At 51.0% G+C, this 11854-nt stretch overlaps 1 protein-coding gene across 1 annotated transcript; it reads right to left on the bottom strand.

Annotated features, from left to right (window-relative positions):
• LOC115275335 (lipopolysaccharide-binding protein-like) lies at positions 1-11792 on the bottom strand. Its single transcript, XM_029919047.1, has 8 exons — positions 11376-11792; positions 9582-9641; positions 8554-8724; positions 5596-5663; positions 3993-4038; positions 3028-3091; positions 2138-2214; positions 1-998 (listed from the first exon to the last, which is right to left on the bottom strand). Exons 1-8 carry the CDS (start codon positions 11469-11471, stop codon positions 954-956), a joined length of 627 nt encoding a protein of 208 aa, XP_029774907.1. The 5' UTR covers positions 11472-11792; the 3' UTR covers positions 1-953.
• Between the last annotated feature and the right edge of the window lie 62 nt (positions 11793-11854).

Below are 11854 nucleotides of genomic sequence, written 5' to 3'. Positions count from 1 at the left end.
ATGACCTGAGCTGAAATCAAGTTGTCAGATGCTTAACCGACTGAGCCACCCAGGCGCCCCGTTTGGTGGATTGTTCTTTTAGAGCTCAGGTGGGCAAGCTGGGGCCCACTGCTCATATCTAGCCTGCTGCCCGTTTTTTAAATAAAAGTTTTATTGAAACAGCCACCCTTACTCATTTGCTGCCTGGCTGTTCTCTGCTACTAGTATGGCAGTGATGAGTAGTTGTGTCAGAGACTGTATATGCAGTAAAGCCTAAAAGATTTACTCTCTGGCTCTTTCCAGGAAAAGTCTGCCAGCCCGTTTTCAGCTCTAAGCTTCATGAAGACAGAGGCCGTGTGTTTTTCTCTCTTTGATCCTTCCTCCCATGCCACCAAGCCCAGAGGCAGAAGCCAGTGCGGGAAAATCCTTAGCAAATTGACACGGGGGTCTGCTGAATAAATGTGCAACCCATATAGTAGCTGGGTGATCTCTGCTCCCATTTCAATAAATATAACACACCAAGGAGGTGGCAACACAAGGCATTGAGCCCGCTCCATCTGACTCTTGCTCCTGTAACCCCGACACCAAAGGACACATGGGCCTAAGGTGGTGTTTCATGGTGAGCAGGATGCTGTGAGCTGTGTGGTGACCAGATGCTGCTCATGCTTCCCCCCTTCACTGAACTTTATTCCAGGGGCCGGCAGGTTAGGTAGCCAGGGGCGAGGTGCCCGGAGTAAGGCTAGGGACAGCTGTGAAGAAACCACGAAGGGGGACGGGAAGGAGGAGGAGGAGATGGGGGTGGGGTGGGGGCGGGGTATCACATGTTCAGGCGTGTCTCAGGTGCCACAGGCTCCCCGGTGACTAGTGTCCTTGTGGAGGGGGCCCTCACTGGAGTAAAGGCACAGCGGCCGCAGCCTCCGGACCCCTGCAGGGGCAGGGGCGGCCCCTCCGCTGGCCATCTCTGCTGCTTCTCTTCAGCGTTGGGCCTCATCGAGGTTTGCCCCCAAGAGCAAGAAGTTCTGGAGAGGAGGCAAACAAGACACGCAAGAAAGATCACTTTCTGAGCTGCATGGGAACGGAGCTTCCTGAGAGGGACCTCGTCGCTGGGTCTAGAAGCACCTTCTCATTGAACCAAAAAACCAGGTCAGCGCAAAGGCCTTGACTTTAGGTCTTAGAGGTTTTTAGCAAACACTGCACTTCTCAGCTGCCTGCCCCCGGGGAATTTATTTGCATTTTCTCATCTGCTGAGTTCTGGAAAATGCCCATGAATGTCACTGTTCTTCCTTCAAATGTCTTTTCTCCCAGGAGAACAGCATGCATCTGGGTGCTGCCTCAGTTTACTCCCCTCACATAGTTAATTTATAAGGGTGTAGTCCACAATTACCTTGGAGGAGGAACGCGCTATGAACACTGAAGACATGGGTACCCCTGGAGTTAGAAGCTGTCATTGTCCCTGTCCCTGCCCCTGCCGTGTTTCTTGCAGGGAAAGGCCTGGTTGCTATTTCTCCATGAGCCTCCCTTCCTGCTGCGGGAGGAAGGCTGGCTGGTGGCCCAGGGGGGACTCTGACACCACCAAGGAGGTTGTGGTTCATCAACCCGGGAGTGGCACGTCCCCTCTGACCCCTGTGTGCGCCCTCCTCCTGCCTTAACTGGCCGCTGGGCCTTCCACTCTATTGGTGCTCAGTTAAGGTGTTTGAACTGAGTTACTGGAAACTGAGCTTTTCTTCACGAAGCCAGGATTCCACACAACCCAAACTTGCCGTTGCACTCCAAAATTTTGTTAAAAAAAATTTTTTTTTACCATTTATTTATTTTTGAGAGACAGAGAGACAGAGCTTGAGCAGGGGAGGGGCAGAGAGAGAAGGAGACACAGAATCTGAAACAGGCTCCAGGCTCCGAGCTGTCAGCACAGAGCCCAACATGGGGCTCAAACTCACGGACCGTGAGATCATGACCTGAGCCGAAGTTGGATGCTTAACTGACAAAGCCACCCAGGTGCCCCTGCACTCCAACATTTAAAACAAAAATATTTGTTCCTATAAACATTAGGGCCAGGACGTAAGTGGGAGTCAGGGGCTCCACCTAATAGCTACCGGCCCCGAAGCAGCCCTCCCAGGAGGCCTTAGTGCTCCCCGTCCAGACCCCACATCTCACTGACCTTGTGGATGTGGAGCTCCAAACTGTTGAGGTAGGTGTCCCTTGGCAGCGGCAGAGGGAAGCCCTCCTTGAGCTTTGCTGGAAGATAAACAGCAGAGAGACACGGGTTGGACGGAGAAGGTTGAGGACGTGTGGGAACACAGCTCACTGCCTTTGCCGCTGGCTGGCGACGGGGCTACTTTGAAATGTGGGAGGCTGCTGGATTCAGGGCTGGTTTTCTGGTGCAGAGCAGGTGTGTAGGTGCAAATGCCTGGTAAAGGCATTTTCTTCTGGAGGGGACAGACGTGGACTGCCTCCAGCAGCCAGAGTGGTGGGGGACTAGGCTTTGAACCAGGGACTCGTCCCTGAGGAACACCATCTACTCCACTTCCTCTTTCCCAGGATGCTCTTACCTTGTGGTGGTAAAAGGCAGGTGGCGAGGCCAGTTGGAGAAGGCCCTGGCATCTGGGGAGGCCTGCTGGGCTCTCTGGCCGCTACTGTGCCAAGCACTGCTTCTGCCGAGGTTGCCTCGCAAGTCAGTGACCTAACCTGGCCCAGAACCCAGGGGTGCTGCCTCCAGATGTTCTCCAGGCGCTGCTTGGAATGCCTCTCTGCCCTCCACCTGACTCCCTGGGCTTTGGGACTCAACCTGACCCTCACCTCCTGGAAGTCTGGACTGACCTCTAGGTCAAGTTCAGTGCCTCCTCCTAGCTCTCGCAGCATGGCATTTATCACCCAGGCTGTCACTGCCTGTTACATGCCTGCCTTCCCAGCAAAGCGTGAGCCCTGTGAGGGCGGGGTCCTGGATCGCCAGGACCCTAATCGGTGCAGAGGGGAGCTCAGCTTAAGTGGCTGGCTGACTGATGCATGAATCTTGCGTCTGCACGGAGCAGTCGTAGCAGCGAGGCTTACCGTTGAGAGAGGGGTAGAGTGTGTGCAGCGCGTAGTAATTGAGGATGGCTTCCATCAGCTCCACCTGTAGTGGGGGGAGGGAGGCGCAGAGCAAAGGGAACAAACAAGACGAGAATGAAAACGAGTCCAAGGGAAGAACGGCTGTCTGGCCCCCACCTCCAGAAACACCGACGTGCCATCCCACTTACAAAACAGGTCGACTGTGACTGTCATGCTACACAGCTCTTTAGTCACGATCTCCTAAATGCCACTCTCTGAACTGCATTCGCCATCAGGACATATAAGCCCATTTATGGCAAAACATGACCTGAACTGCCTTGAGGCTATTTAGCGGGTCTTATTTCACTTGGTACAAATATTTTAAAATTTTGTCACAGAAGTTTTCATGGGTTTGGTGACAGAGCACCCCCCCCAGATTTTCCTGAAAGAGTTAGCTGCCCCAAATCACCTCTAAAAAATTCTCAGTTCTGAAACTCATCAGTCCTAAGAGCCTTGGGTGAGGGTCGTGCACCTGGGCCACTGTTACGACAAGTGAACATATACCAAGACCTTTGTATGTGTGAGATGTTTTGTCAAAGTGTCTTACTAATCATTGCCCCGTTTCATGTTATAGCTCCCATTTGAAGTAGGTGGAGTAGATCTTAGCATTCCCAATTTACAGTCAGGGAAACTGAGGTCCAGAAAGGTTATTTTCCCCACGTCACACAGTAACAAGTGGTACCCAGATCTATCTTCCTGCAAAGATCATGCTCTTAACTGTCCATGTCCTGTCGCCTCTGTGGGCCCTCAGGCAGTGCCCCTCTTGCATGATTAAGATTTAGACATGGCGCCCATTTCCTGCAAGACTGCAATGCCTCTTCCCTGGGGCCTCGGCATTGCTCCTGCAGCACCCCCCGCCCCCCGCCCCCAGCACCACATCCCTGCTAGGAGAAGGCACGCAAGAGGTGCTGGAGGAAACAACTCACGTTGAAGTAACGGATGTTGGAGTGTTTCAGTTCCAATTTCAGCTTACTGTGTGGAGAAGGAGAGGCAAGACATGATTGCTACTTCCTTGCTGTTACTGGCATGGGGTATTGAGTGCCCAAGGGCAAGGTCATTTCCCAGGGCTGGGCACCCCAGGGCTTCTCTGCCAGGTGGTGCATTTACGGCTTTAAGCATGCACGGTGATTTAAGAAGCGATGTTGTTAAAAACAAGGTTTGATGAGCATCTTCAAGAACTTAAATAAAATTATAATGATATAAACATTGACTGGAGCAAGTGGGATACAAAAAGCAATGCTCTGTTCGTCCACTTCTGTAGAGGAAGGAAACGTGGAGCTATAACTACGTGGCAGCGTTATGGGGGATTTTTTTTATACTTTTGAGATTTCCAATTTTTCTTGCCATGAGCACGCATTATCTGCATGATAATTATGCAAATTACTGGAAGTTGAGGCACTTCGAGTGCTGCTGGCAAACAGCTGGCACCGGGTGGAAGGAAGGCAGAGTGACTCGGGGGGCCTCCGTTACTGTCGCTATAGCCCCAAACCCCCATTTCCTCCCATTGAATCTTTTGGCTGCTGGCCGGGCTCTCTTGTCCAGGGATTCGAACTACCTGGACAGATCTCTTTGCTTTCCTCTCATGGGGCAGAATAGTTTTGCTAATTCCTTGATGAAACCACCGTGTGAGGTCCTCTTAGGCCCTCCTCAATTTGCTGCCTCCCCATCGTCCAAGCCCCTGACTATCCTCTCGGATACTGCAACCCCCAGCCCTTGCCCCAAGCCAGGTTTATGCATAACCTCAAATTCCAAAACCTCTGAAAGGCCCTCAAGTTTGCCATGGGTTTCTCTTTTTTTAAAGATCTCTAAAGGAGATGTTTATTTTAATGGGGTCAGTGCACTTGATCAGCCAACATGCACCTAAGCCCAAAGCTAGGAATCAGTTCTTCTGATGCACCTGCTGCACCTGTTCCTCAGAAGACAGCAGCACCCAACGTGAGTGGCACATGGGACACAGGTGAGGGCTCCAGATGGAGGACCCTGCCTGGAGAGCGCCAGCCCTCGCTGTGGGCATCGTCCCTCCTGCCCGAAGACTGAGTCCCCCCGCCTGCTCACTGGTTGAGTAAGGACTCGCCTACTGATGGGGTATCTGGACAGGAGAGCAGCAAGGAGTCGCGGGGGGAGTCTTCAATCCACCATTCCGAATCTGCCTTTTTGATGTGCAGTAGACTGATCGTTTTTCTCAATCTTTTATATAAAGTCCCTGCAAAGCCCTGCGCCTTTCAGTTGGATTATGTTCCCTAAGTAATCCCTTTGCAGAAGTTCAGTGTCTCCTCTGATGTCTGAGAAAGGATAGTGAAGCAACCACAGCTAGAAGGGACCTGGGTGTAATCTCTGCCGCCTGGCAACTTTTCTGGCTCCTGGTGTTGTCAATATGCCTTTCCAAAGGCACATTAGAGACAGGCCAGCTGCAGCAGAGATCTCTGTTTCCAGGGTCCACGCCAGTCCATTCGGTGAACAGACTAGATGCTCCAGTCACTACCGGGTTGTCCCCGCCCTGTCTTCCTCCCCTCATCCACGGCTCCTTACCTGCCTGTGGCCACGGAACCAGCGATCCTGCCGGACCTCACACTGATGGTGGCGGAGATGTCGGTTGTCTAGAAAAGCAAAGGGGGATAACCCAGACTCTGTGCATGTTGGACTTTAGTTGGCTCCCAGTCCAGGAGAGAAATCTTTAGAAATAGAAGCCACAGCAGCCTGTGGAACATGTGGGTGAGAAGGAGCCACCTGAGGGTGATGGGTTGGGGCAGGATGTTGGCTCCACAGCTGATGTTAAGAAAGGTGAGCTGTGGTTTTAGAGGTCTTAATGGAAGCACCTAGGAGGGGAAATAAGCCCAAGCTGAAGACACAGAACATTCAGATAGGATAGGCAGACTGTCCACCTCAGTATGACTGAGCTTTGAAGCAGGCTGCTAAGGAGTTCAGAGAGCCCCGTGGGCCCTGGGGACATTTGAAGATACAACGGGGGGACCCGGGGTGTGAGGATGGATCCCGGTCTGTTGAGGGGCATAGGGTTGAGCCAGGCGACCGTCTCAGATGGTTAGCTATTCTAGATTTACGTCTCTTGCTAAATATGGGGAATTTCCAGCCATTATTTCTTTGAGTACTTTTTCCAGCCCTTCCCACTTTCCCCCCTGAGACTCTGAAGACATGCAGGTGAGATCTTTTGTGGGAGTCCCACGGGGCCCTGAGGCTCCTTACGTTTGTTCAGACTGTGGGTTCAGATTGGGTAGTTTCTATTGTTCTATCTTTTAATTCACTTCTTTTCTCTGTTCCACTGACCCATCCCGGCAGAGCTGGTGAGGCATGTTGGTATAGCCTGAAGCGAGTTATGGATTGTCTGGAGTTTTCTATCTTATGAGGCTGCCCCTTTTTTGGTCCTCTGGCTAGAGAGAGGAGGATGTTTTGGGGTCTTTTTGGTTTGTGCCTGGTGTGTTTTCACATTCCCCAAGTTGGAATACACAGGGCAAAAGGAAAACCCGGGGAGCTAATCATCATGCCTTTCCTTGATCCTGAGGCCCCTGGCCCATCTCCTTTTTCTCTCTGCTTTTCAGAGTGTTCTTGTTTATTTTATATATAATGTGTAAGGTTTTTGTTGTGCTCAGCAGGAGTGGGGAAATGCACATCTATCCATTTCATCTTCCCAGAAGCAGAAGTGTTTTGCCCCTTTTGAAATTGGATTGTCATTTAATTTATTGTTTATTCATTTTTGAGAGAGAGAGAGAGAGAGAGAGAGAGAGAGAGCAAGCATGAGTGGGTGAGGGACAGAGAGAGCGGGACACGCAGACCTCGACTCTGAGCTGTCAGCACAGAGCCCAACGTGGGGCTTGAACTCACCAACCATGAGATGATGACCTGAGCCAAAGTCAGACGCTTAACCGACTGAGCCACCTGGATTGTCATTTTTTGACTGACTTGTAAGAGTTCTTTATATATTCTGGAAACACATCCCTTCTCATATATATGATTTGCAAATATTTTCTTTTTGTGGGTTGTCTTTTCGCCTTTTTGAATTATGTCCTTTGTAAAAGGCGAAAGATTTATACGATCTGAAGAGAAACCAGAGTATTGAATTATGTCCTTTGAAGCACAGAAGTTTTAAATTTTGGTTATGTCCAGTTTATCCATCTTTTAATTTTGTTGTTCATGCTTTTGATTTCATCTTAACCCTAAGCCAAGGTCAAGAAGATTTAATATTATGGTTTTTTTTTCTGAGAGTTATGGAGTTTTAGCTCCCCACATTTGGGTTTTGGGTCCACTTGTAGTCAGTTTTTTGTGTAGCTGTAAGGAAGGGGTCTGGCCTCATTTTGCACATGGCTATCCAGGTGCACCAGCTCCATTTCTTAAAAGCTTCTCCTTGGGGCACTTGGGGGGCTCAGTCAGTTAAGCATCCACCTCTTGATTTTGGCTCAGGTCGTGATCTCACAGTTCATGAGATCAAGCCCCACGTTGGGCTCTGCACTGACAGCGCGGAGCCTGCTTGGGATTCTCTCTCTCTCCTACTCTCTCTGCCCCTTCCCCACTAGTGTGCGTTCTCTCTCTCAAAATAAATTAACTTAAAAATAATCTTATTCTTCCTCCACTGAATTGTCTTGGTCCCTTGTTGAAAATCACTTGACTATAAACATGATGATGCATCTCTGGCTTCTTAATTCTATTCCATTGATCTGTATGTCTCTCTTTGCACCAGTAGCACACTATCTTGATTACTGTAGCCTTCTGGTAAGTTTTGAAATAGGGAAGTATGTGTTCTACAACTGGTTTTTCTTTTTCAAGATTGTTTTGGCTAGGGGCGCCTGGGTGGCTCAGTCTGTTGAGCGTCCGGCTTCAGCTCAGGTCATGATCTCCCAGTCAGTGAGTTTGAGCCCCGGATCAGGCTCTGTGCTGACAGCTCGGAGCTTGGAGCCTGCTTCTGATTCTGTGTCTCCCTCTCTCTCTGCCCCTGCCCTGCTCATGATCTGTTTCTCTCTCTTTCACAAAGAAAATAAACATTAAATTTAAAAAAAAAGATTGTTTTGGCTATTCTAGGTCTCTTGAATTTGCATATAAATTTTAGGCTCAGCTTGTCAGAAAAGCCAGCTGCGATTTTGGTGGGGCTTGTGTTGAACATGTAAATCAGTTTGGAGACTATTGCCATTGTAAGAGTTCCTTACATTTTATACCTTCTTTAAAAAATTTAATGATTTTTATTTATAATAATTTCAAAAGGGTTATGCTTTAAATTAAACACATTTTTTATAGCAAATGTATTAGTGAGCAAACTAAAATCATCCAACTTAGCTGGAGGGCATGACTTTGAAGGGGTCATGTAACTGCGACAGTGTGTGACATGATTAAGCATGCCCTTGGGAAGCCCGGCTGTTCAGGCCAGAAACGCCAGGTCCCTTCACGCTGCTGGGCGGTGCTGTGTCCCTGTCCTTCAGCGGAGGGAGGGCCTAACACCACAGCATGTGGAGCCCTTTCTGCTCTGGCTGGGATCAGACTTACCACCCTGAGTTGGAAGAGTGGCTTCCGCTCAGAGGAGACGGGCAGGAGAGCGAAGGCCTGGAGGTCTATCACGGGACTGAGGGTCACATTTCCAGGGGTGAACATCAGGAACGGAGCTGATTCAGGAGACGTCTCCAGCTCCAGCTCTGTATTGGGGTACAACCTAGCCAGCTGGAGAAAGAGGGCAGAGACTCAAGGGATGGCTGTATCAGGGAGGGGCAGAGGGGCTGATCCAAGCCTTCAAGGGCCTTTGACCAGCAGTGGAAATGTCACAGGATGGAAGGCATTATATTTTCCAGAACTCTTTCTAATAGACAGGTGTTGTGGTTGGAAAGTGTATTCTAATAAAGTGAGATACCCCTATGAGTGCACGGCAGGACCAGTGACGGTCACACAGTGCTGTCTATGCAGGCCAGCTTGTGTTGACTACAGTATAGGTTTGGGGCTGGAGCTGGACTGCCCCATTCAAGAGAGGGGGGACTGAGTGCTCTTCTCCACTCTACTGCCACTTCTCAGCTACACTCTACATAAACATCAAACAAATATCAATTAGTGGCCTAGCCCCAAGTTATTAGCCTGCCCAATGTGCCCTCCCCCCTTGTGGCCCAGAAGGGTCTTATATATGGGTGCTGGGCAAGGGCTATCCTCTCCCATGTGGTCCTCCCAGCGACCCAGTGGGTCCGGTATTACTATTGTCCCCATTCGACAGATGACGAAACTGAGGCCCAACCAGATGGCATTCTGAAGACAGAGAACAGCAGACCCAGGGTTAAAACATAGGCAATCAATCAACCAATCAATCAATCAATCAGAATCCAGATCCTGGGTCTTGATGCCACAAGGGGTCAGAGAATGAGGGGGATTTTGTACACAAAAGTTAGTAACTTTTATCTTTACCCACTCTTCCAATAGGTAAGCTGTTTGGAGAAAGCACATGAGCGGCTCGTGGCCATGCAAGTAAAATCTCCACCTTCGGTCTGGGTCGAGGGGCTGTCTTGCGCTCTGTGACTAGTGTCCATAGGTCTTACCTGGGGAATGATGACCCGGAATGAGTTGGTGTGCAGGTGGATCGGGGAGTCCAGGGGAATCTGCGGTAGGGGAAGCAGGAGGTTACTTGAGATGCGGGGCAGGATGTGGACTTTGAGGTCAGGCAGCCTGGGTTCAAATACGGCTCCTGCCACTTTTTGGAGGACTGCTTTCTGGCAAACTTTGCCCAGTCCTGCATCTGTAAAATGGGGATGATGACGCTGGGACCCACATGCAGAATAGGCAAGGACTGGGTGAGACAGTGTGCACACAGAGCACTAAGTGCTGGAATCTCAGTAAATTCTTAATAAAAGCCCATTTTGTTATTGTTTCTCAGGATGCTCCCCTCGAGGGCCGGTGAGATCTCGTATCCAGCGCAATCTGGATTTAATGGGGTCCCCCAAACCCTTCTCTAACCCTCTCTCGTGGTGCTGGTCCCTGCCAGCCCCCACGACTCACTCATCTTCTGGTGTGGCCAACCGCACCTGCACGCAGCCCGCCTTCCTTGAACTCTGCTCCCTCAAGATGTCCTCTTTCCGTGGGCTGCTCCTCTAGCTGTATGACATACTTATCACAGTGCTTGGCTGTGGGAGTGCGAGGCTCAGACTTCAGGGGGTCCCTTCCAGAAGGGCCCTTGGCTCCCAGCACTCTGCGGTCTCATTCAGGCACCACACCGTTCGTGCTGGGGCCGCACTCTCCCAGACAGCTCTCAGCCCCTGACGGAGAACAGCCAGGTGTATGTGGATCTGGAGAATTTTGGTAGGTCGCAGGCAGGACTAAGACAATGGGCCGAACAGGGGGACGCCTGGGCGGTGCAGTCGGTGAAGATCTGACTTCACCTCAGGTCGTGATCTCACGGTTTGTGGGTTTGAGGCCATCCGGCACTCCTTCCCAGTGCGCTTGCCTTCCCCGCCTCCATGGTGTCAGGACTGCGTCTCCCACTACGGGCTCTCCCTTCCTACTCCTCCTTCCTCTCCCCTTTGTCCTTCGTGGGGCGCTGCCCCTAATCGATCTCTTCTGAGTCTAGTGGCACCTTGGCATCTGCTGCCTGGAGGACCAGATAGGATACCTCAGAGTCTGGCTTATTTTTTTTTTAATTAAAAAAATTTTTTTAATGTTTTATTTATTTTTGATACAGAGAGAGACAGAGCATGAGAAGGGGAGGGGAAGAGAGAGAAGGAGACACAGAATCTGAAGCAGACTCCAGGCTCTGAGCTAGCTGTCAGCACAGAGCCTGACGAGGGGCTCGAACCCAGGAACGTGAGATCTGACCTGAGCTGAAGTCGGAGGCTTAACCGACTGAGCCACCCAGGCGCCCCTTTTTAATTTTTAAAAAATGTTTTATTTATTTTTGAGAGACAGAGAGACAGAGCATGAGGAGGGAGGGGCGGAGGGAGAGGGAGACACAGAATCTGAAGCAGGCTCCAGGCTCTGAGCTGTCAGCACAGAGCCCGACACGGGGCTCAAACCCATGAACCGCGAGATCATGACCTGAGCTGAAGCTGGAGGCTTAACTGACTGAGCCACCCAGGCACTCCGGGTTAGTTTTTAACGTACTACCAACAATAGCTCATCTGTATCGTGTGTCAGACACCAAGCTCTTTACAGATCCCTGGGGAAGAGGCAGCGCTGGGCTTGCACTGGCAGAAACTGAGGCACGGCCTGGATTTGAACCCAGATGGCAGGTTGCAGATTACACATTCTTTCCCTGGCTCCTGAAACCCGCTAACCTTGGTCCACAGGCCTGCCTGACGCTCTCTCCTGGGAACCCCCAGTCTCCTCCTTCCCCTACTCACGTGCTGGTTTTGGATGGTGAAGTTCATGCGCCCAGCCTGGTGGTAAACCCGGCTGGCTGTGTTGAAGACATATTCAGAGACAGCAAAGTAGACCATGTGGTCATGCTTCTCCGGCAGCCTGATGGCAGGGGCATCGAAGGGGGCTGGGGAGTGCTTGTTTCGGCCAAAGAATTCACCCTGGGGACAGAAAGAAGCATCACCCACCTAAGGTTCCTCCCAGAGAGGGGCCAGGCCCCGGGTCCTGAAAGTTTCCATCCGGCCCCACGGCGTTTAGACCCTGACAGCTGTCCCAAATCTGCCTGTTAACAGAGTTGGGTGGGGAGGCCTGTGCTGTGTCCCCCCAGGCTCCGGAGGGGGCCTCGGGGTGGAAAGCATGGACTCTGGAGATGACCTGTGTCTGCTTGAATCCTGGCCTGCCACTTGCTAGCTCTGGGACTTTGGGTGAGTCTCTAGCTTCCTGGTGCCTCAACCTCTTCATC

The sequence above is a fragment of the Suricata suricatta genome, chromosome 12 (assembly GCF_006229205.1).
Source record: "Suricata suricatta isolate VVHF042 chromosome 12, meerkat_22Aug2017_6uvM2_HiC, whole genome shotgun sequence".
Lineage (NCBI taxonomy): Eukaryota > Metazoa > Chordata > Mammalia > Carnivora > Herpestidae > Suricata > Suricata suricatta.
This window is presented reverse-complemented; position numbering and strand designations above follow the sequence as displayed.